At 37.5% G+C, this 25,615-nt stretch overlaps 1 protein-coding gene across 1 annotated transcript; it reads left to right on the top strand.

The window, feature by feature from the left end:
- Nucleotides 1–790: 790 nt before the first annotated feature.
- Nucleotides 791–25,615, top strand: zfyve9b (zinc finger, FYVE domain containing 9b). Its single transcript, XM_048203462.1, has 16 exons — nucleotides 791–949; nucleotides 6,304–6,904; nucleotides 6,979–7,078; nucleotides 7,170–7,303; nucleotides 8,577–8,691; nucleotides 9,249–9,371; nucleotides 9,637–9,792; nucleotides 10,854–11,081; nucleotides 13,150–13,232; nucleotides 13,338–13,442; nucleotides 14,868–15,018; nucleotides 15,810–15,890; nucleotides 16,065–16,227; nucleotides 16,309–16,414; nucleotides 21,889–22,065; nucleotides 24,365–25,615. Exons 2-16 carry the CDS (start codon nucleotides 6,410–6,412, stop codon nucleotides 24,524–24,526), a joined length of 2,379 nt encoding a protein of 792 aa, XP_048059419.1. The 5' UTR covers nucleotides 791–949; nucleotides 6,304–6,409; the 3' UTR covers nucleotides 24,527–25,615.

The raw sequence follows: 25,615 nt of genomic DNA, 5'->3' as shown, positions 1-25,615 counted from the left end.
TATGTGACGGGGTGGTAAATTTCATCCCAAAATGTCCGCAAATCTCCCATGTGGTCAAGTTTCTCAACTAGCATACATGCATTCAATCTGAAATATAATTATCTTTGTATTAATAATGTAAAAAAATTAATAAAAAACAGTTTTCTCTATTTTGCGTGACGGGGTGGTAAGTTTAAACTTGACGGGCCCTGCCTAACATGAAAAAGCAACAAATAAACAATATAAAAAAATTGTACATAGTTGCCTACTTTTGTTGTTGGTGGCTATAAGGCTCAAATGATGTAACTTAGGCTTTGTGATGTCAAACTGAGGGACGTGCACAAATCATAAAATATTTACAAAAAAAAATAAGGTTTATTGTGAATAAATATATTTTGTGTAAATAGGGACACACATATAATCCTGAAAATAGTATATGTTTGAAAAAACTTATTTGGTGATATTTTAGATGCAAATGTCATGTTGGTTAACACGGACATGTGAAATTGGCTATGTAATACTGAAAAATTATTAAAAATAGTATGTTAATCTTCAAAAAAAAACATTTGATCATATATCATGTTAAAAAGAACACTTGAATTAATAACTTTAAGCTTTGGAAACAGAACTTTGGGACATATTTTGTGCCTTATGCATCTGATCAAATGTTGCGGACCCAAATGGCACCCGTTTCGTAGAATGACTCCCAAGTGATAGAAATAGCAAGGCAATTTTATGTTAAAACAATGGGCAATATTAATAATTAATAAAAAGAGGAGACCTAAAAGAAAATGAAACTTTGTCAACGCCGAAAATCTCGTCATTGTGCACCTCTTGACTTCTCAAGTGATTGCGACGCCCCTGTGAACGCGCGTTCATCTCGAGCGCCGCTGTACAGCCTCGCGCAGACCTCTGATGGCGCGCACAAGTCAACAGTACACTGAGGTGGCGATGGAATACAGAGATCCTGGTAATTACTTACATTCATTATAGTTATTTATTTGATGTGTCAGTATCGAGCGCAAAAATAATCTCCATTATTTCTGTGGGAGTTTTCGGGGTTTATTCTGAGATAATGACTGTAAGTGAGGATGTGGTAATTGGCTCTTGTTGACGGTACTGTGTCGCATTGCTGTAGTCACCAGCAGCCACAGGCGAGAGTGATGTGCATCAGCCATGAACATATGCGTTTGCTGGTGCTGCTATCCAGAAGTGATGCTGAATTAGGCTACCACTGCAACGTGTGTCCATGTCAAAGGCATTGAAGATGTTGTCTTGTGTGAAGGTTGCGGCGGCTCGTCTGCAATGCAGTGCTGAGAGAATAACCAAACGCACATTCAATTATTCCTGCGGTAACAGATGCTACACTAACTTTTTGGAAAACAATTTCGGATTAGACGGAGAATACACGAAAACTATACTGTTTTGACACTTTAGTGCGATGCGCAGACTAGAACGCTACCCTCAATGCAAGCGCGCGACGCGTTCTAGTGTGTCGCGTCGCGTTGCTGGTAGAGTACTGTAGATGGGGTGAGGCGTCAAACTCGGGCTCTAAATCAGAAAGCGATGCTGCTCAGCATTTTTTTGCAGCGGTTGTTGGTCTATGAATATACAAAATCTATGAATTTGTATATTGAATACGCCTTGAAATGCGTTAGTATGTGGATTTAGTTGCGTTCAAATGCATCATTATGAATAAGTGTATCTGCATACACCCATGCAGACGAGTCATTCTGTCCACTCAGCAAATCCTCACTATGAAATAGTGATGCAGGACCTGTGTCTGTGCGTCTGAGACAGTGGCACAGCATTAAATACAGAACACCAAGGAACATGGAATTTGGACATATATCATAATTATTTCCAAAAATAATTAGGCTACAATAGCACTGGGGTCTTCAACACTTAAGGCCAAGGATAAAGAGATAGAGTGTCATGGTACATATTGTGTAAAAGTAAGTTTTCAAAGGTCAGTAGTAGACTTATCATACAATGTTTATATTGTAAAAATCATTATTCAGCTACTCAGGAGTCATATATTTGTACTTTACATTTAAACTTAACATTTAATGATAATTACGTTCGATATATTATGCTTTTTAAGATTTAATAGGACTATTTAACATTTATTATAATATTGTACTAAATGTATTATTTTATAATATTAATATAGAAGTTTAATCAAAATGTTACAACTGGACCTTCCAGTGAAATAGATTTCTTTCTGGTGATTAGTCCGCTTAAAGGTGCCCTAGAATTAAAAATTGAATTTACCTCGGCATAGTTAAATAACAAGAGTTCAGTACATGGAAAAGACATACAGTGAGTCTCAAACCGTTGTTTCCTCCTTCTTATATAAATCTCATTTGTTTAAAAGACCTCCGACGAGCAGGCGAATCTCAACATAACACCGACTGTTACGTAACAGTCGGGGTGTACGCCCCAATATTTGCATATGCCAGCTCATGTTCAAGCATTAGACAAAGGCAGGACGTCTCGATGTGCACAGCTGAATCATCAGACTAGGTAAGCAAGCAAGGACAACAGCGAAAAATGGCAGATGGAGCAATAATAACTGACATGATCCATGATATCATGATATTTTTAGTGATATTTGTAAATTGTCTTTCTAAATGTTTTGTTAAAGGCAAGCGCGAGCTCTGTGGGTGGGGAGCGTGAGCATTTAAAGGGGCTGCAGCCTAAATCGGCTCATATTTAATGATGCCCCAAAATAGGCAGTTAAAAAAATTAATTAAAAAACATCTATGGGGTATTTTGAGCTGAAACTTCACAGACACATTCAGGGGACACCTTAGACTTATATTACATCTTTTAAAAAGACGTTCTACGGCACCTTTAAATCCCGCCCCTCCACTTTTGAGTGCAACGGCAACATCTCAAAATCCAATCAACAACCAACGCAAATCCCATCCTACATTTTTTTCTTTTTCAATAATCTGTTACACTCATCATGGAAGTGTTTTTTTCTTTTAGGCAACATCTTAAAAAAAAAAATGCATGATTTTTTAATTTTTTTTATTGAGTATCCTACTTTGATACATTAGGGGCTGTATTCATGAAACATCTTAAGGCTAAAAGTACAAACCCGATTCCAAAAAAGTTGGGACACTGTACAAATTGTGAATAAAAAAGGAATGCAATAATTTACAAATCTCATAAACTTATATTTTATTCACAATAGAATATAGATAACATATCAGATGTTGAAAGTGAGACATTTTGAAATGTCATGCCAAATATTGGCTCATTTTGGATTTCATGAGAGCTACACATTCCAAAAAAGTTGGGCCAGAAAAGTAAGTAAGAGGCCAGAAAAGTTAAATGTATAAGGAACAGCTGGAGGACCAATTTGCAACTTATTAGGTCAATTGACAACATGATTGGGTATAAAAAGAGCCTCTTAGTGTGGCAGTGTCTCTCAGAAGTCAAGATGGGCAGAGGATCACCAATTCCCCCAATGCTGCGGCGAAAAATAGTGGAGCAATATCAGAAAGGAGTTTCTCAGAGAAAAATTGCAAAGAGTTTGAAGTTATCATCATCTACAGTGCATAATATCATCCAAAGATTCAGAGAATCTGGAACAATCTCTGTGTGTAAGGGTCAAGGCCGGAAAACCATACTGGATACCCGTGATCTTCGGGCCCTTAGAGGGCACTGCATCACATACAGGAATGCTACTGTAATGGAAATCACAACATGGGCTCAGGAATACTTCCAGAAAACATTGTCGGTGAACACAATCCACTGTGCCATTCGCCGTTGCCGGCTAAAACTCGGCTAAAAGGCGTTTTCTCTGGGCCAAGGCTTATTTAAAATGGACTGTGGCAAAGAGGAAAACTGTTCTATGGTCAGACGAATCAAAATTTGAAGTTCTTTTGGGAAAACTTGACGCCATGTCATCCGGACTAAAGAGGACAAGGACAACCCACAGCACTCAGTTCAGAAGCCTGCATCTCTGATGGTATAGGGTTGCATGAGTGCGTGTGGCATGGGCAGCTTACACATCTGGAAAGGCACCATCAATGCTGAAAGGTATATCCAAGTTCTAGAACAACATATGCTCCCATCCAGACGTCGTCTCTTTCAGGGAAGATCTTGCATTTTCCAGCATGACAATGCCAGACCACATACTGCATCAATTACAACATCGTGGCTGCGTAGAAGAAGGATCCGGGTACTGAAATGTCCAGCCTGCAGTCCAGATCTTTCACCCATAGAAAACATTTGGCGCATCATAAAGAGGAAGATGTGACAAAGAAGACCTAAGACAGTTGAGCAACTAGAAGCCTGTATTAGACAAGAATGGGACAACATTCCTATTCCTAAACTTAAGCAACTTGTCTCCTCAGTCCCCAGACGTTTGCAGACTGTTATAAAAAGAAGAGGGGATGCCACACAGTGGTAAACATGGCCTTGTCCCAACTTTTTTGAGATGTGTTGATGCCATGAAATTTAAAATCAACTTATTTTTGCCTTAAAATGATACATTTTCTCAGTTTAAACATTTGATATGTCATCTATGTTGTATTCTGAATAAAATATTGAAACTTGAAACTTCCACATTATTGCATTCCGTTTTTAATAATAATAATAATACGTTTTATTTATATAGCGCCTTTCCAGAGCTCAAGGATGCTTATTCACAATTTGTACAGTGTCCCAACTTTTTTGGAATCGGATTTGTAGCTCCAAACTTGCCGATTTAGGAGAAACTGGGCGTGTCAGTCCTAATTTTAGGACTCCTAAATTTTTCCTCTAAGAGTATTTCACAAAGCATTTTAGCACTAAAACTAGCTCCTAAATCTGTGAAAAGTTAGGAGTAGTCAAGAGGACGCCTAAGTCACTAACACCAAATCACAAACAATCCTAATGGCCGTTGCTGCCAATCCACCTCAGCAATCTGCCTAAAGACACTGTACACCATTGAGACAATAGCATTAGAGCCTTGGGTGCTGGGCCTTTTCTTCATGAATGCAATACATATTTTGATTTATAGATTTGAATCTATGGTAAAATGCCAAAAATAAATCTTTAATAAATAAATAAATAATGTCCGATTACCTGTAGCAGTTTTTTCCACAAGTTCACACTTACAAATGATTGAATAGAGTAAAAAAAAAATGTCCAAGGGAATCGAGGGCTTTGAGCTTGGAATTTATCCCAAAAATAGAGTTCTCCTCCGTATCCCCAGCCGAGAGTGAGGAGTGGCGGAGGGATGCAGAAAACTGTCGAAGTAACTAGGCGAGTCGGGTCTCGTCTTGTGTATATATACCTCCACTCAAGCTGATTAGATAGACCGTTTGAATGCTCCTCCCAAACTTTGTTTATAAAACATCATTTGTCGCTTGAATTCTGCATCCTCTCGAGATGCAAACATGTAAGAGGTGGACAATTAGCAACATATACTTGATATACTTGACACTATTTTAAAAAAACTATTTTATTCAAAAGCTGAACTGAGCAGAAATATCTCTGAATATTATGTCTTAGATGATATTTAAATGTTTAGTTTTATGATCAAAACTCTTTCATTTTTATTTAGGAGGCTTATACACAGCAAAATCTTCCAGAGTTAAATCAACTCTACCCAGAGAACATATGGTCCCTCTCTACATAGAGTTAAAATAACACTGAAGCAGAGTTAAAGTTAATGAGATAACATGCTGTTTGTGGAGTTGTTTAATCAGATCTTGAGAGATTTTATGTCTTTTATCTTCAGTTGATTTCATCTAAGGCTGTGGCTGAAGTCAGTTGTAGTTCTTGTGTTTCTCTTCAGTGATTCTGCTTGTTAACAGCAGGTGTTCATCACTAATGCTCAATCATAACTTAATCACTTAATTATCTCATTAACTTTAACTCTGCTTCAGTGTTACTTTAACACTAAGTAGAGAGGGACAATATGTAATCTGAGCAGAGTTGATTTAACTCTGGGGATTTTGCTGTGTAATACATACAATACATTTTTAAAAATATTTCCAACAATATAAAAGTTATTCTTATGTTTACTTTATAAACATACTTTCACAGCAAAAAAGACACACAACCAGAAGGTGGACATTTTTACAAATATTCTAAAAGGCCTTTTACTTGCTTTAAAAAGTATAAACTATCAATCAAATGACAGAAGGCATGCAGTCGATTGTGTACACCTGGTATTTTATCAAAGTTTTGATCATGTTGATAATTTAGAAGAAATTTGTGTATCAAATATTATATACAGGGTTAAAAATGCAGACAGCCAAGCAGTCCTTACCAATCCATTGAGCTGCTGGGAATTAATATATCTGACTCATCTTTTGGCAGGACTTTGTGCAGGCCATGTCGTGATGGTTTGAGGATAAAACACAGCTCGGGGTGGGCTAAAATATGATCAGTAACCCTCTCGCGTTGAGCTCCCTCCACTGAGACTATGAGGCAAGCAGTAACCGCCACTCTGTCTGTGTGGGGCGAGAGACGTTTCGGGTACTCCACCCTCAAGGACTCCAGCGAGTCTCTGTTAGACGAGCGCAAGCTGAGGCCTGGGCTGAAAGAGGACTCTGTCATTGAAGAGAAAGAGCGGGCAGAGAATGAGCAGGAGCAGCTGGAGGCTGTGCTGGGACTTCCATCGTCCCCTGTGGAGGACACTCAGCAAACCGGCAGCACGGAGCCCTCAGACTCTACGCTGGAGTCATGCCAGGACCATAAGAAGAGTGGTGGGCTAGAAGCATCACTACTGTCTGGCCCTAAGAACATTGACTCTGTGGGGAGGAAGGGTTCTCTTGGAGCTTTGCCTGTGCAGCGCTGCAGTTCCCTGGGCACCACAGCCCCTCAGTGGGTCCCTGATTCTCAGGCACCAGCATGCATGAAATGTGGATCCAAATTCTCCTTCACCAAAAGACGTCATCACTGCAGAGCTTGTGGGAAGGTGAGAGATGCATGCGATTCAGTGACCAAAATGTTATTCGCCTTCAAAACATGAAAAGTCTGTTTGGTTTGCAGGTTTTTTGTGTGGTTTGCTGTGACCTGAGATTTAAACTGACTCATCTCGGTGGGAAAGAGGGGCGTGTCTGTGTCACCTGTCATTCAACTTTGATTAACCGTGAGTGTCATGGTGGAGTCCCCTACTTGTGTGCTTAGATGTACTGTTATTACACATTAATTACAATGTTATAATGATGTCATTTCACCAGGGACACTTCGGAAGGACCAGAAGAAGGTTTGGTTTGCAGATAATCTCCTTCCCCAGTCTGAAAGTAGAAGTGCCAACAGCTCTCCTATTCACAGGAGTGCGTCCCACACACAGAGGGCTGAGCTTGCTCAGGCGGTATGACATGTATTTTATTTTATTATTTTATTCCCTTTAAAATTTTTAAAGTCACTTTTAAAAAGCAATCCTATTGAGATTTTATTTTATTCTTATTTTTAATTTAATTTCCTTGTAATCTTTGTTCAGTAACTTTAAAAACTCTTATAATGATCCTGTTGAGATTATATTTTATTTTATATTTTCATTATTTTTTTTATTAGTAACTTTAGTAACTTTTACACTCTCATAATCAGTGTTGGGTAAGTTTCTCTAAAAAATGAATTAATTAGCTACTAATTACATATTCAACAGTGTAATTAGATTACTGTACTAATTACTCTCTCTAAAAAGTATTGCATTACTTATTACTAACTTACTTTCTAAATCCCATATCAATCTCGACCAGTTATCAAGAAACTGCTCTTTTAATTCTTTTAAATAAATAATATAAAATTGCATAAATTATTCTGGAAATAACCAAAGTATTTAAAGGGAGAAGGTTACATTAAAAACATACATTTAACATTAGATGTTTACAATTTTGATGTTAAATCCACTATTGGTTTATATGGAATTACTAAATACCAATCTATATAGTATTTAGTGCAATTACATTAGAAGTAAATAATTAAATGTAATTAAACTGTAATTAAAAAAAAATAAGAATAATTCCAGTAATACTTTATTTTACAGTGTCCTTGTTACTATAGTAATAACTAAAAATATGCATAATTACGTGCAACTAATCCTAAACCATACTTAATCCTAACCCTAACCCTATAGTAAGTACATGTAGTTAGTTAATATTATTCAGTACTTAAATGTATAATTACACTGTAACAAGGACACCTTAAAATAAAGGGTTACACTTTATTTTAAGGTGCTCTTGTTACAGTGTAATTATACATTTAAGTACTGAATAATAGAAATTAATAGCATGTACTTAGTAGGCTTTAGGGATTGGTTTAGGGTTAGCTTGCATGTAATTATGCGTAATTTACTGTTATTACTATAGTAAGTACATGTAACTTATGTAACAAGGACACTAAAATAAAGTGTTACCTAATAAAGTGTAACCGTAATCCCTTACTTTACTTTTTCAAGGGAAAAGTAATTAAAGTTACAGTAATTACTTAGTAACGAATTACACCCAACACTGCTTATAATGACATATTGCATTAGAGAGGGCAATTAGTTTTTTTTGTAATATTTATATTTGATATATATCTTGAAATAAACTTTAGAAAAAAGCTTTTCTAACTCAAAGCAATTTTTTTTTTTTTTGCTGTAGGAAGTGACTGACCTTAGAGCAGGAGATGAAGTCAGAGGTCTTAGTGGTAACTCCTCAAAACCCACTCCACCAAAGGACCTTCCTCCTATTCTGACATCAACAGGGGTCAAAGGAGGTATGAATGTGTCCACACACTCGCTGCTAATAAAGACATTAGCTCTGGCTTAAATTAGGCTTGAAGGGTTAGTTCACCCAAAAATGAAAATTCTGTCATTTATTACTCATATCCGTAAGACCTTCGTTCATCTTCAGAATACAAATTAAGATCTTTTTTGCGTTGGATCTCTATGGAGGGACAGAAATCTCTCAGACTTCATCAAAAAAATCTTTAATTTGTGTTCCGAAAGATGAACGAAGGTCTTACGGATGTGGAACGACACAAGGGTGAGTAATAAATGACAGAATTTTCATTTTTGGGTGAACTAACCCTTAAAGGAATAATTTACCCCGAAATGAAAAGCATTTTCCAAACCCTCATTACTTTCTTCTTTGGAACAAAAAGATTGTCCATATAAAGAATGCATACAGTGGGACCACAAGCTATCAAAAATGCACCTTTGAATGATCTATTCCTTTAAGACAGGGGGAGGTGTTATTGATACTTACTTTTAAAGTATTTCATTGAAAGTTTGTGAATGATTTTGAAGTTTGGTGTTTGTGTTTTCTCTGCAGACTATACTCTGGAGGAGAAGAGAACAGAGTCGTCACTCTTAGAGGAGTTGGAGAGAGGTCTTGCAGAGCCTTTGGTCTTTGTGCTTAACGCAAACCTGCTGGCCGTGGTGAAGATTGTCAGCTGTACGTTCCTAATGTCTCACTCCACAGTTGATGGATTTATGGTTTTGGTGATTTGACATGTGGAACCTGTGCGAATCGGTATGGTATATTATATTGGGATTGAAGATGTTCTGTGGTCTGTGTAGTCAGTCGTTTCCAAACCGTCACGTGTGTGTGTGTGCGCATGTGCGTCTGTTCTCAGGATGTGTGTGCATGTTCTGTACATCTGATGACAAGATGCTGGTGTATTCATGTGGATCGCTAAGGTGTTTTTGTGTTCCTGTAGATGTGAACCGGCGGTGCTGGTGTGTTATGTCGAAGGGTATGCATGCTGTTGGACAGCCAGAGGTGGTCATTTTATTGCAGTGTTTGCCTGAGGAGAAGAGATTCCCAACGGATATTTTCAATCATTTCATTCAGATCTACTGGGATGCCCAGACAGGTGACACTTGTATCCAGGGCCTAAAATTAACACTCGCCAACTGCCAAATGTGAGTAAAAACTGGCGTTGGCGAGTATATGAAACGGTGTCACTCTCCTGTTGACCGGTAACGTTTTTATGAATATCTAACAAGGCATAAACGTGAACAAACGTGAACGACGCTCGGGACAGTTGACGGGCCAAGGCTGCATCGTCACGAATGTTTAAGCCTTGACAATTTAAATATTCAAGCGCAAGAAGACACGAAAGTGTGGAAAGTTTTGTGTGCGCACATATCCGAAGCGCATGTCCAGAAATCTCAGACAGCACGCAAATACTAAACTGAGCTCTTTTTGACGTCTCTTTGTGTCTTAAGTGAACGTAAATGGTTAAGAAAGAAAACGCATATGTAAAGTATCAGTATATTAGATCTGTGCATTCGCTCTTAAAGTGACAGCAGCCTAATATTCCTGCTGCTGTCTATGATTTTAATGTTAATCAAACAACAAAAGGACAAAGAAAAAAAATCACTCACTGCTCTTGACTGAATAACTTTTGTAACTTTAATTAATCCGGATATTTATACAGTAAATTTATACAGTATTTATACAGTAAATACTATATGCAGTGTTATTTTACATTTGCTTACTTTATTTAATTTCTGTACCTGAAAACTACTGTCAGACCTACCTGAAAAACCTTGAAAAGCACTCTTTATTTCATTTATATCTTTGTTCTATTGTATCTATTTGTGCTATTGCTTGTAATTTGATTATTTGTTCTTGTTTTATTACTGACTGTTACTTGTCTTTAATAATGTTTTCAATTTATAGTTAGGCTAGTAGTTTTAGTTGTGGTATCGAAATTGGAAAAGAGAATTGTGAATATTGGTGTCTACTCGTTTCAGGGCTGGTAAAAAAATATTTATGCTGGTAAATTTTCTTAAGTTACCGGCTATTGGCAGGTGTGGCAAAAAGTTAGTTTTAGGCCCTGCTTGTACCAGATGTTACTCAACCATAAAACTAAGATCCAAAAATCAGCAGTGACTTAATAAACCTTGATTTTGCTGTTTCTCCAAGCAGCAGGAAAGCTTCTGAATCACCTAAGTCACTCTTTGGTATCCCGGGGGTTTCTGGGTAATAACGAGCATGCAGGCTTTCTTTACGTGCGTCCAACATTCCAGTCTCTGGAGGGCCTGCCGTTACCTGTGCCTCCCTTCCTGTTCGGGCTCCTCATGCTCCGTGCAGAGGCTCCATGGGCCAAAGCCTTTCCCTTGAGACTCATGCTGCGTTTAGGAGCCGAGTACAGATGTAAGAATAAGATCTCAATCTTATGTTTAACTGTTTTCTATTTTAATATATTTTACATTTATTCCTGTGATGGCAAAGCTACATTTTCAGCATCATTACTCCAGTCTTGTTCAAAACTTTGGAGTCGTTAAGATATTTAATGTTAAGTAAATACATTTATAATGTTACAATTTTTTTTATTTCAAATAAATGCTGTTCTTTTGAACGTTCTATTCATACATTTCACATTTATTTTTTTATTTGTATAGCGCTTTTCACGATACATATCATTTCAAAGCAGCTTTACAGAGAATGCATGTCAACATTACAATTTAAAGAATGCAGTTAGCAAATAATGTAATAAATTTATTCATCACAGAATCCTGAAACAAAATATGTAAAAATATTAAGCAGCACAACTCATAATAATGATGATATTAAGAAATATTTTTTGAGCAGCAAATCAGCATATTCAAATGTTTTCTGAAGTATCATGTGCAGTGTTGGGTGTAATTCATTACTTCATTACATTCCCTTAAAGGATTAGTCCACTTTTAAATAAACTTTTCCTGATAATTTACTCACCCTCATGTCATCCAAGATGTCCATGTCTTTCTTTCTTCAGTCGAAAAGAAAGTAAAGTTTTTGATGAAAACATTCCAGGATTTTTTCCCATATAGTGGACTTCAATGGGCACCAAACAGAATTAGTTTCACTGCAGCTTCAAATTGTTTTACACGATCCCAGATGAGAAATAAGGGTCTTATCTAGAGAAACAATCACTCATTTTCTAAAAAAAAAAAATACAATTTTATACATTTTAACCATATATGCTTATCTTGAACTAGCTCTCTTCTTCTTCTCTTTGAATTCCAGCAGTGTAGACACTGCTAAGTGCATTACTGACCTCCACAGGTAAAAGTTTGAACTAAATTGTCATATACAATATGCTAGTTCAATAGTATATAACAATTAGTTCAAACTTTGACCTGTAGAGGGCAGTAATGCACTTAGCAGCGTCTACACTGCCGGAATTCTAATAGAGAAGAAGAAGAGAGCTAGTTCAAGATGAGCATTTATGGTTAAAACGTATATAATTTTAATTTTTTTCAGAAAATAAGCGATGGTTTCTCTAGATAAGACCCTTATTCCTCGTCTGGGATCGTGTAGAACAATTTGAAGCTGCATTGAAACTGTAATTTTGACCTTCAACCATTTGGTGCCCATTGAAGTCCACTATATGGAGAAAAATCCTTGAATGTTTTCATCAAAAACCTTCATTTCTTTTCAACTGAAGAAAGAAGGACATTGACATCTTGGATGACATGGGGGTGAGTAAATTATCAGGAAAATTTTGTTTAAAAGTGAACTAATCCATTAAGAATTTTAGTAAATGATTACTCTAAATGTTTCTGTAATTTAATTACAGTTACTTTTTGGGGATTTTTGATATCCAACAATGTTTTTGATCTGCCTGCATTGACACTATTGTATGCGAACTGAACTAAGCTGGACGATGATATCACTGTTTTCTCCAGAGCTGCTTTACAGCCAAAATTATGTTCCCTCTATCACTGTAAAGATGCTTTGACATAATCTGCATTGTAAAAAACACTATATATATATATATAAAGGGAAAAAAAAACGTCTGACATTACTACATTAAATACTCTATTAATTCTATATAAAACAATAGTGGATTTAACATCAAAATGTAACATTTAATGTTAAAATGTATGTTTTTAATGTCAGAAAACAGTTATTTTAAATTGTAATAATATTTTGCAATATTAAGGTTTTTACTGTATTTTTGATCAAATAAATGCAGCCTTGGTGAGCATAAAAAGTCTTCTTTCAAAAACATTTAAAAAATCCAATCGATCCTAAATTTTTGAATGGAGGTGTACTATGATTTGGGTTAACTACTTATTTAGCATGCTATTTAGGGTGGATAATAAGGGTGGATTATAAATTGAGATGCAATGTTGGACTCTATGATCTTAAAATCTCTAATATCATTCATCATTTCTGTATGCATCATTTCAATGACCGCTGACCTCAGGCGTTTTTTTCTTCCACTGTCCTGTAGTCTATCCCTGTCCCTTGTTCAGTGTGCGCTTCAGAGAGCCTCTCTTCGGACCCGTCAACAACAGTATCATGAGACTCTTAGTGGTGAGGCTTATGACCGGTTTAATTTACTATTTCCTGTCATACAGCTTCTTAAGTCGTTTGTCTGATGTCTTTTAATGTATTTTTATTCTGTTTTGACTCTCAAAGGATTTCCGTTTTTACCGTTACACACTGCCGACGGTACCGGGGCTCGTGGTTGATCTAGAGGCTAGAAGCACCTGTATAAGAATCCCTAAAACACGTCATCCAGAGGTACCATAACCATGAATTGCTCAAAATAGAAATTGCATCAGGAGTGCCATTGTATCATGTCTGAAGTAGATAGGATGATAACAGCATGATATTTTCTGAATGTCAGAATTTACACAGATCAGGCATAACATTATGACCACCTTCCTAATATTGTGTTGGTTCCCCTTTTTTCTGCCAAAACAGCCCTGACCCATTGAGACATGGACTCCACTAGACCCCCAAAGGTGTGCTGTGGTATCTGACACCAAGATGTTAGCAGCAGATCCTTTAAGTTGCAAGGTGCGGCCTCCATGGATCAGACTTGTTTGTTCAGCACATCCCACAGATGCTCGATTGGATTGAGATCTGGGGAATTTGGAGGCCAGGTCACACCTCAAACTCGTTTTTGTGCTGCTCAAACCATTCCTGAATCATTTTTGCTTTGTGGCAGGGTGCATTATCCTGCTGAAAGAGGTCACAGCCACCAGGGAATACCGTTTCCATGAAAGGGTGTACATGGTCTGCAACAGTGCTTAGGTAGGTGGTACGTGTCAAAGTAACATCCACATGGATGGCAGGATCCAAGGTTTCCCAGCAGAACATTGCTCAAAGCATCACACTGCCTCCGCCGGCTTGCCTTCCTCCCATAGTGCATCCTGGTGCCATGTGTTCCCCAGGTAAGCAACGCACACGCACCCGGCCATCCACTGGATGTAAAAGAAAACGTGATTCATCAGACCAGGCCACCTTCTTCCATTGCTCTGTGATCCAGTTCTGATACTCACGTGCCCTCTGTTGGTGCTTTTGGCGGTGAACAGGGGTCAGCATGGGCACCCTGACTGGTCTTCGGCTATACAGTCCCAAACGCAACAAACTGCAATTCACTGTGTATTCTGACACCTTTCTATCAGAACCAGCATTAACTTCTAGAGCAATTTGAGCAACAGTAGCTCGTCTGTTGGATCGGACCACATGGGCCAGCCTTCCCTCCCCACTTCAATGAGTCTATCATCGGTTCACCACTGTTCCTTCCTTGGACCACTTTTGATAGATACTGACCACTGCAGACCGGAAACACCTCACAAGAGCTGCAGTTTTGGAGATGCTCTGACCCAGTCATCTAGCCATCACAATTTGACCCATGTCAAACTCACTCAAATCTTGACGCTTGCCCATTTTTCCTGCTTCTTACACATCAACTTTAAGATCAAAATGTTCACTTGCTGTTCCATATCCCACCCACTAACAGGTGCCGTGATGAAGAGATAATCAGTGTTATTCTCTTCACCGGTCAGTGGTCACAATGTTATGCCTGATCAATGTATTTGAGTATCAGAAGCATTTTCATCAAAATGACATTCAGTAGATAAGTAGACCTGAGGAAGAGTAATTCCTTAATTTCTCAGGATAATGTGTGTCTTGTCTCATCCACTGCTGGTGTTTTAGCTGCTGAAGGCTCTGAATAAGTCTAATGAGAGAGTGCTGGCCCTGGGCGCCTGCTTTAATGAGCAGGCCGACTCTCATCTCATTTGCGTGCAGACGGCAGATGGACAGTATCAGACCCAGGCCATCAGCATTCACAGCCAGCCACGCAGAGGTGAGCACGAACATCTGAACGCCAAAGTGAGGTTATAGACATAACTATAATATCTTTTTAGACTCTTTTTAAATAATTAGTACATGAGTCTCTAAAAGTATTTGGACACTTTTTGCACCTACATCTGTACAAATGTAAAAAAGTATCAACTCTTGATGCATTTTTAAAACCTAATGAAAGTTTATGCTTGACAGTGATCAAAAAGAAATCACAAAACAACTTTTGGATTGATGCCTTTTTGAGATTCAGACTGCAATTAAATTACAATGCAACCTTAAGTGTTTGCCAAAAAACAGTAGGTAATTTTTACACGGGTGATGGGAGAAAAACAGACATTCTGGATTCGGACAGCAATAAAATCACAGACTTCCTCATGAGAAACAATTTGCATCTGAATAGGTCTATGTGATGAACTACACTGGTGGTTACTCTGCTAAGACACCTGAGTGAATTCGAGGACCATTTATTTTATTCATTCACTAAAATGTAGAGTTTTTATTTAATATTATATTAATATTAATTAATATTAATTTAAATGTATTTAATATTATTATATTCTTTTTTTTTAATATGACCCAAACAAAAGAGAAAATGCTAAGAAAAGTTTATGAATATACGCATGAAAACTGCAAAGGACTGATACATTTCCTTAAACGCTCACTGGAGGGCGCTGTCTGACAGTCTGGGAAAGCACAGTCACTTTGAAAGTGTTCAGTTCACCCCTTGTTGTATTCATTGTTGACCAGATTTCTCTCACTGAATCTAAATCTTTGTTTCTATTCACCTTTCAGTCACTGGCTCGTGTTTTTTTGTGTTCAGTGGAGCGCTCAAACCTTCATCAGGGTACTTGGCCAAGTCCAGCATTGTAGAAGGTTTTCATTTCTTTGTTTCATCAAATAAGAACATTTCTGTTGTTTCTTGTTTCCCACTTCAACAGTAATTTAATGTTAATGCCTATCTTTCTATGTTTATCTAACTTGAATGTGTATGTCTAGAGGTTTAGGTGTGCATGTGCTAAGATTCCATGTGTCTGCTTATCATTACAGATGGTTTGATGGTGCAGGTAACCATGGAGACCATGGCTGAGTTACGCCGATCTCTACGGGACATGAAAGACTTCACAGTCACCTGTGGAAAAATCCACCCAGCAGAGAGGCAGGAATATGTGCACATTCAGTGGCAGGATGAAGAGCCGCGCTTTAATAAAGGGTTAGAAACAAAAAAAAAAATATATAGCAGATTAAGTTTAAACCTGTGCTGGTTTCCTCTCATTCTGTTCTATATCCACAGCATTATCAGCCCCATTGATGGGAAGTCTATGGAATCTCTCACGAACATCAAGACCCATCAGCGCTTAGAATACAAAGCCAATGGGAAGCTCATACGCTGGACAGAGGTAAACACTAAACTGGTTTATGCACACAGAGTTTAACTTGTGTAATGTTTGTGCTTGTGTTTAAAAATGGGGAAAAATTCTAATCGATTCACTCCGAGCAGAATTAGTATTTTAATGTTTCTGTTCACGCACTCCTTCTGTAACATTATCGTTCCGAAAACGGTTTGATTAGAAAAAATACTGGTTAATAACATTAATTTTTTTATATTTTTTATTACTTTTTTGGCCTGTACTTTATACAAGAGTTGTGGGCAGTTGTGGCCTAATAGTTAGAGAGTCAGACTTGTAACCCGAAGGTCTCAGGTTCGAGTCTCAGTACCGGCAAGAAATAGAGGGGGAAGTGAATGAACTTTGCTCTCTTCCACTCTCATTACCCACAACTGAGATGCCCTTGATCAGTGTTGGGGGTAACGCATTACAAGTAACTTGAGTTACATAATTAGATTACTTTTTCACGTAACTAGTAAAGTAATGCATTACTTTTTCAATTTATAACAAAATATCTAAGGTACTTTTTCAAATAAGTAATGCAAGTTACTTTTTCACATTTACTGTCTGACAGCTCTCTCATGTTGAGAGAAATAAAGTGCAGAGGTGTTGTGTGCGCTGTGTGAACATGATGGTTATTGTAGTTCTAGACTAAATGTGAACATGCATTTACTCATCTCACTTGCACAAAAACATTCAGCATTCCTCAAGATGAATAAAAGCAGTGAATTGCAATCTCAGAATTTTATGCAAACCTAATAATAATTAAAGTCCCTGTAAAGTCAATTCTGAGAATTCTTTCTAAACACTTTATAAATGTTACAAATGTATTGCTGAAAGACATTACAAAGTCTTTGAATTGTGTAATGCTTAATTGTGAAGTTAGAGCGTTAAACAGTTTTTCACCAAGTCTCTGCTCAGGATTTTTTGGGCGGAGCTAAAACGGGGGTCTAATGACGCACATCGTCCCCCGAGCATGGCCCCGCCCCTAAGACTATATAACTGTCGATGACGCACCGAGTGTGGTGCCGCCTCTACAGCGGTTCACTCGCTCAATCTCGAGTGTCATTACAGTTATAAAGCCCTTTGCACATTTAGCTAATAATGCCTTCGTCACGCAAATGCATATTACATGGTTGTTAAAATATACAATATGCTCGGTCTCCTTATTTATAAACTTTAATCAGACAGCTGGGATTCACAGATAATCCGCTGTTTTTGGTGAATGTGACTGAACAGACCTCGGCCCCCCTCCCGCCTCGGCCTTCTTACCGTCCCGACGATAACCGATGATATATGGGGCCGGACAGAGTCTCTCCCGTCCCGGCCTTTATCCACCCGTCTCGCGGCACCGTCATTTGTCGACTCGACAACAGTTCGGCTGTGATTCTTTTGTTTATATGCATCAGTATGTTTGACGCATATAAAATCATTCTTGTCGGTTATTGGCTGGAGCGTGTTTATTATGATTCGTGGTCCAGGCTGCACCAGTTTGTTTTTGTTGCCGTTTTTGGAGCTTGTGGCGACTACAGAGACCGCGTTTTTTTTACAGTGTGTTCAGGGGACAGGCAGCTAGCGGATAGTGAGGAGATGTTTGCTGTATGTGACAAAACCTAATGTTTTGGCCTAAAAATTCGCGTGACATCGCTTAGAGGACCTCGGCGTTAAAGTACACAAATATACTTTATGTAGGAAACACGACTCCTGGCTAATTCAATATCATGGATTAGGTTATTTGACAAGTTGTAAGAAACACTTTCGAGTCCAACCTTTAGTGTAATTCGTTTGTTTTTACTCGCGTTTCGCAGTTTCCTCTATTAAATCCAGTCACGCAGCAGGTGTCTTTGCTGCTTACCTTCAATGATCTAATTCAACATGTTTGTCATACAAAAAAAATATTTTTTCCATTTTCAACATTTTGAAAAAGCTCCAGGGAGCCACTAGGGGGCGCTAAAGAGCCGCATGCGGCTCTACCGCGGGTTAGATTTAGAAGAAAGAGTGTTGAACGTCCTTCTCCTGTATCCTATTCTTCTTTAATCCAGAATGACAGCACAGCTGAAAGGTTTGTTTGAGCTGTGCCCTCTACTGTACAGGTGTAAATATGCATTTCCTTCAGCCTAAGGCTTATTCACTTCTGGTGTGAAAGGGCCTTAACATTTGCCAAAAATAGAACTTTTTTGGTGTTATTAAAAAACAAACAAGCAAGCCCAGCCCAGGTGAGAAAAAGTAACACAATTGTAATATAACGCATTACTTTTCATAAAAAGTAACTAAGCAACGCAATTAGTTACTTTTTTAGGGAGTAACGCAATAATGTAATGCATTACTTTTAAAAGTAACTTTCCCCAACACTGCCCTTGAGCAAGGCACCTAACCCCCAATCACTCCCCAGGCGCCTCAGCAAAAATGGCTGCCCACTGCTCCAGGTGTACTCACTGCTGTGTGTGTGCACTTAGATGGGTGAAATGCAGAGCACAGATTCCAAGTATGGGACACCATACTTGGCCACAAGTCTTGAATATAACTTTATACTAAGAGCTTGTGAATAAACCTCGTAACTCAAGTGGATCCTCAAACTTTCAGTAAACCTCATACAGTAGCTCCACCCGCCTCAATCGTGAATAAAGTGCTGCACGCATCTCTGCTTGTTTGCAGTACAAGGGTAAATAAAAACTGGTTATTTGAAGATGTGCTGCATTTAAAAAAAAACATGTAAATTGTAAAGGCTAATGTTTTATGTATTTGAGGAGCAGAGGAGTGTCTTAGTCTGGTATTTGCCATCTAATCATAGCCAATACAGCCTGTGCATAGCCCTTCATCTTTCATACACAAGATTTTTACCAATTGTATTAAACGACAGAAAAAACGAGAGCTACAGTAAACTTTGTAACCTGCAAGTTGAAGAAAACATAATGCGATACACATTCGGCCTCCGATGCGGCCGTTCAAATGACTCGCACCACAAATCTCTGACATCCGCTGGTGGAAAAACTGTAACTTCATTTGAGCTTGATTTCGGTCAAATTTTAATAATATAACAACATATGCAAGTGTCTGACCATACATATATCCACAATACTAACTTTGACAACATGGTGTTTTAACTATTTAAAAAGAAATATTTTTTTTCATTTCCTGAATAGTAGCAGTTCTACACTTTCATATAACTCCACGCTGGATATTACATGCCATTTATTTTAATTTAAATGTAATGCTTTAACAGTTGGTGACATATCCTCGTAAAAACTCATGAGATCCAAAAGCTAATGTCGGCGCCTTGCCATTGCAACTTGACAACTGAGTGCATGCATTTCACTCACGTTGGATGTGTCAGCATCACATTTGCATAGGCTGTAGGCCTACTATTTGAATTTATGATTGTTTGACTGCCAAATTAAAATATTAAACAGAACGATAAAATAACATTATTAACCCGTTACTGGTCACTTCAAATAAGTGTTTTTGTTCAGAACAATTAAACATGATTTGGTTTTTTTTTTTTCGTTTTTTCTTTTCTTGTTCCTTGAATTGGTTTAGAGCCCTCGTTTGTAGTATTAATATTACTTAGGCATGAGTATATGCCAGAACCCCAAACCCTAAGAAATAAGTATGTAAGTATAAGTACAACTTACAGATATACGCAGAACTATAGATATGTAAGATACTAAAAATCATGAGGTGCTATTCCTTTTCTATCAATGAACATACAATTTTCATCTGGTGGCAATAAAACAGGTAAAAAATCTAATCCTAATGCCTAGAAAACAAACACTCAAGTCACAATTATTTTTGTAGTGCTTTATACAATACAGATTTTTTCAAAGCAGCTTTACAGTGATAACAGGTAATGATTTAGTTGATTGATTCAGTTCCATTGAAAAGATCATCATTTATTAAACTAGTTCATTTTATCTATAAGGAAGTTCTGCAGAAAAACAGTGATGTTATCGTCCAGCTCAGTTCAGCACACAATAGTGTATTTAGTGCAACCAAATCAATAATATTTTTTGAATATCAAGTGTCCCCAACTAAGCAAGCCACCCTGATAGCAACATAGTGACGGCCCATATCTGGTCCACATGTACCAGATGTGGGCCGGATCTGGGCCACACTACATTGCTGTCTGGACAAAGGCGACAGCGGCCTTTGCTGAGGATTTGTGCCACTGGCTGTCATGTTGGCAAGGCCTTCACAGGGGATTGACTAGTAGACACGGTCTCTGCTGACACTTCAGGGCTGCGTTTTTGTCGTGTCTAGGTGCAGGTCCACCATCTGATCTGGATACAGACCAGATACGGCTGACTACGGTAACCTCGGGATAAACAGAGAGACTAATATTAGCATAGATGCCATTCTTCTTATGATATAACAAGTACATTGGGTGTTATAGGAAGTGTTCCAAGTTCCAGTTGACCTAATTTATGCAGCCTAACAATCATTTAACGGATGTGAATTATAGAAATGTGATAATGTGTTATGTGTATGCCTGGTTAAAGAGATGTGCTTTTAGTCTAGATTTAAACTGACATAGTGTGTCTGCTTCCCGAACAAGGCTAGGAAGACTGTTCCAGAGTTTGGGAGCTAAACAGGAAAAGGATCTACCACCTGCAGTTTATTTTGATATTCTAGGTATCATCAACTGGCCTGAATTTTGAGATCGCAATAGTCGAGACGGACTATAATGCATTAAGAGCTCGCTCAAGTACTAGGGAGCTAAACCATTTTGTGTTTTGTAAGTAATGAGCAAGATTTTAAAATGCATGCTATGTTTAATAGGGTGCTAGTGAAGTGTTGACAGAACCGGGCTCAAAACACCCTAAAGGCCCTGATATACTAGTGTCACATAATTTCTAACAAAATCAGGCCAAAAAGAAGTTTTTTGGAGAAGTTTGCTCCGGCTGGTGAGCTACCATTGGTCCATAGCGATTACATAATAGGTAGGTGCGCTCTCCGCCCTCTTTCATTTGGAAATTTTTCTGGTTCATTTTCTATGTTGAGTCAGTCAAGGTCAGACATCCGTGAGTGAAAACATAAACACTGGAGAGCTGCATTATAGTAGAAACTGAAGTGTAATCCTAATCGAAAGCAACACCTACACTGTTTTTTTCATGTTTAATACTGTAAAGCTGTTCTGTTGGATAAAGTGCTATAGAAATACTTCACTGTGAGTACATCAGGGCCTTAACAATTGTACAATTTAAAAAAGAAAAGGACCCTATTCCTAAAATATAAAAGGCAGCTATATATCTTAATGTATAAAGACCCATTTTATACTGTGACTAATAAAAAATATTATATCTGGAATGGGTAATATTTTGTTTCTATGTATTTATTTGTTTGTTTACTTGTTTATTTGTTAATATTAACATAAAATATAATCAAAATCTACCTCCCAAAATAATGTTAATAGTCCTTTATTTTGATTTATAGTTATGCTTTTGAAAACTACTTTCAACAATTGGTTAATTCATGTTTTAATGTCACAGGTGTATTACTTGCTGAAAGACCAGCATCCAAATGGTCTTAACAACCACACCAGCCATAACCGTCTAACAGAACGTCTTGCACGCGCGTTCTGCTTGGCACTGTGCCAGTCTCTCTGTTTGCTGAAAGAGGACGGCATGACCAAACTGGCACTGAGAGTAATTCTGGATGGGCAGAAGGTGAGATGGCGATAATGATGTCCACAGCTGTGATGCCAAAGATTCTTTTTTACCTCCATTGTGCTATTTTATTATACACAGAAAACAATAAACCACTATATTATCAACAATATAGTTATTTAGTGTAAAAATGGTGTAAAATTAGTATAAATTAAAATTGAAAGGGTGGTTGATTATGATTTCACTTCTTTAACTTTAGTAGTTAGTGTGTAATGTTGCTGTTAGAGCATAAACAACATCTGCAAAGTTACGATGCTCAAAGTTCAATGCAAAGGGAGATAATTTCTTTTACAGCTATTTAAGGACTACAACAAATAGCTGGTAGGGATTACAACGAGCTTCTTCGGGAACAAGCTACAAAGGGGGTGAGGGCTGCTTTAGAGAAGAGGAAGAGTTGTTGTAGTAGAGTGTTGTTACAATGCCGTCATTTTACGCCGGACTGCTTCACAAACGAGGCTCAATTCAACGCTGGATTTGCACAAAAGATTAACATTACGGCACATCGATGAGTTAAATCAACTCTACAGCAAATACATAAATTGATCCACTAACCATTCAGAAAAAGTTGCATTCTACTGTAAAAGTTGTAACTTCTTCCTGAGTCTCTCCATCAGTGTCCGACGTTGTCATTTTGACTGCGTGAGATTCTCCAGCTTTGTTGTTGAGCAACTGAAGCGTGAGCTGTTAAAGCTCCGCCCTCTTCTGGAAAGGGGGCCGGGAGCAGCAGCTCATTTGCATTTAAAGTGACACAAAAAAATGTTGTGTTTTTGCGCAAACCCAAATGTGGGGCAAATTTGACAAGCTATAATAAATGATCTGTGGGGAATTTTGAGCTCAAACTTCACAAACACATTCTGGGGACACCAGACTTATATTACATCTTGTAAAAGCATTTTAGGTCCCCTTTAAAGGTGCCCAAGAATGCTTTTTCACAAGATGTAATATAAGTCTAAGGTGTCTCCTGAATGTGTCTGTGAAGTTTCAGCTCAAAATACCCCATAGATTTTTTTTAATTAATTTTTTTAACTGCCTATTTTGGGGCATCATTAACTATACACTGATTTTGGCAGCGCTGCCCCTTTAAATCACGTGCTCCCTGCCACACGAGCTCTCGACTATATTACAGTGCATTTACAAAGTTCACACAGCTAATATAACCCTCAAATGGATCTTTACAAGATGTTCGTCATGCATGCTGTATGCATGCTTCGAATTATGTGAGTAAAGTATTTATTTTGATGTTTACGTTTGATTCTGTATGAGTTTGAGGCTATATGCTCTGTGGCTAACGGCTAATGCTACACTGTTGGAGAGATTTATAAAGAATGAAGTTGTGTTTATGCATTATACAGACTGCACATGTTTAAAAATGAAAATAGCGACGGCTCTTGTCTCCGTGAATACAGTAAGAAACGATGGTAACTTTAACCACATTTAACAGTACATTAGCAACATGCTAATGAAACATTTAGAAAGACAATTTACAAATATCACTAAAAATATCATGCTATCATGGATCATGTCAGTTATTATTGCTCCATCTGCCATTTTTCGCTGTTGTTCTTGCTGGCTTACCTTGTCTGTGCACAGATCCAGCCGTTAATACTGCCTTTCCTTGTCTAATGCCTTGAAGATGGGCTGGCATATATGCAAATATTGGGGTCATACATATTAATGATCCCATCTGTTACATAACAGTCGGTGTTATGTTGAGATCCGCCTGTTTTCCGGAAGTCTTTTAAACAAATGAGATTTATATAAGAAGGAGGAAGCAATGGGGTTTGAAACTCAATGTATGTCTTTTCCATGTACTGAACTCTTGTTATTTAACTATGCCAATATAAATTCAATATTTAATTCTAGGGCACCTTTAATTTATAATATTTAAAACTATTTTTGCACTAAATAAATATATTGTTATTGTTGATAATTAATCATTCTTCAAAAAAATAATTTCTTTTCATATACTGTATCTTATCTTTTGACTTTTCCAAGTCTGCTAGTTAACTACCATTTAGGTAATTTTTATTACTCGTTTACGCATGTACCCAGAGCTATATTTTCAATCTTAGATTCAATCTCAGATTCGAGATGTACACTTTCAGTTCTTTTAATTACTGTTGTTCAGTATTGTGTAAGGGCAGGTCAGGAGTGTAGCATGTGAGTATGACGTGCCTGATAGTCTGCCCATAGACGCCAGTGTTCTGCTTTTTTTAAATAGTGCTGTATTTTGATTAGATCTCTGGGGTTTTGAACAAATGTCAAAAGTTATCTTAATGTCTTTTCTTTAATCTTTCAGATGGAGTTTTTGGCAGGCAGTAACGGTCAGCGCCTTCCAGCTCTGTACCATGACTGTCTTAACCAATCATTAACATCCGTGGTGCAGAGTAACTCTCAGTACCAGGGTCTCGCCGCCTGCCAGCTGGAGCTCATCTTCTATATTCTTGAGGATACGTCATAGAGACGGACCACACCACTGTCACGTGTGCCAATACTCCCAGAAACCTCCTGAGCATAACCTTTGAGTTCAGTATAATTTGAGAGTGTAATGTAGTTGACGTCCCCATGGGGCAGCTTATTTTAGAAGTTTATTCAATACCATACTGCTCACTGTGAAAGGGTCTGGGGTTACGACATCAAATGGCTTTAAAAACTACTAACATTTCTCAGTCATCACTAGAGGTCGACTGATATATCATTTTTGCTGATTGATCAACATCAGTAGTAGCTCTTGCAACTATTATATAATGGCAAAAATGAACACTGATAGTTCACTAGGTGTCACAAGGTTCTTATGGAAGCGCATTTCCATTTAAAAAAAAAAAAAAAAAAATATATATATATATATATATATATATATATATATATATATATATAATTGCAAATTTATTTCTCATAATCACATCCTCAGATCTGGCTATTGCAACTAATTGCAAAATTCTATTGTGACTTTTATCTCACAGTTGCAACTTTATTTCTCGTAATTGTAACTATATCTCACAACTGTGACTTATCTCATATGTGTGATATTTTCTTGTAATTGCAGCTTCATATCTCACTATTGTGACCAATTGTCATAAATGACTTCATATCTCATAATTGTGACCTCATATCACGCTCTTGTCTATTTGTGACCTTTGTAATTACGACTTTATTTCTTGTAATTGTAACTTTATATCTCACGTGTGCGACTATTTCTTGTAATTGCCGCTTTCTGTTGTCACCATCTCATAATTATGACTTTATTTCCACCCGCAGTAAAAAAAAAAAATAAGAATAATTGCGAACTTGTATCTCGCTATTGCTATATTTGTCTTAATCATGACTTTATATCTCGCAGTAGCAACTTTATTGTAATTTTGACTCATCAAAATTGCATTCAAATCTCACATTTGTGACTATTTCTATTAATTGCAATAATTTCTAAATTGCAAATTCATATCTCACAATTGTGTATGAATTTCTTTCTTCTACTGAACACAAAAGAAGATATTTTGAAGAATGTCTAACCAAACAGTTGATGGGCCTCATTGATTCCATAGAAGGAAAA

The sequence above is a fragment of the Megalobrama amblycephala genome, linkage group LG9, assembly GCF_018812025.1.
Source record: "Megalobrama amblycephala isolate DHTTF-2021 linkage group LG9, ASM1881202v1, whole genome shotgun sequence".
Lineage (NCBI taxonomy): Eukaryota > Metazoa > Chordata > Actinopteri > Cypriniformes > Xenocyprididae > Megalobrama > Megalobrama amblycephala.
Note: the sequence above shows the minus strand (reverse complement) of the source record. Positions and strands in the feature narration are given on the sequence as shown.

Bases quoted from the DNA above. Each gene is read 5' to 3' on its own strand.
- zfyve9b (XM_048203462.1), top strand. From the start codon at position 6,410: ATGAGGCAAGCAGTAACCGCCACTCTGTCTGTGTGGGGCGAGAGACGT. The intron at 16,228-16,308 runs GTTAGAAACAAA...CTATATCCACAG, and splicing joins GAGCCGCGCTTTAATAAAGG to CATTATCAGCCCCATTGATG. The intron at 16,415-21,888 runs GTAAACACTAAA...TTAATGTCACAG, and splicing joins AGCTCATACGCTGGACAGAG to GTGTATTACTTGCTGAAAGA.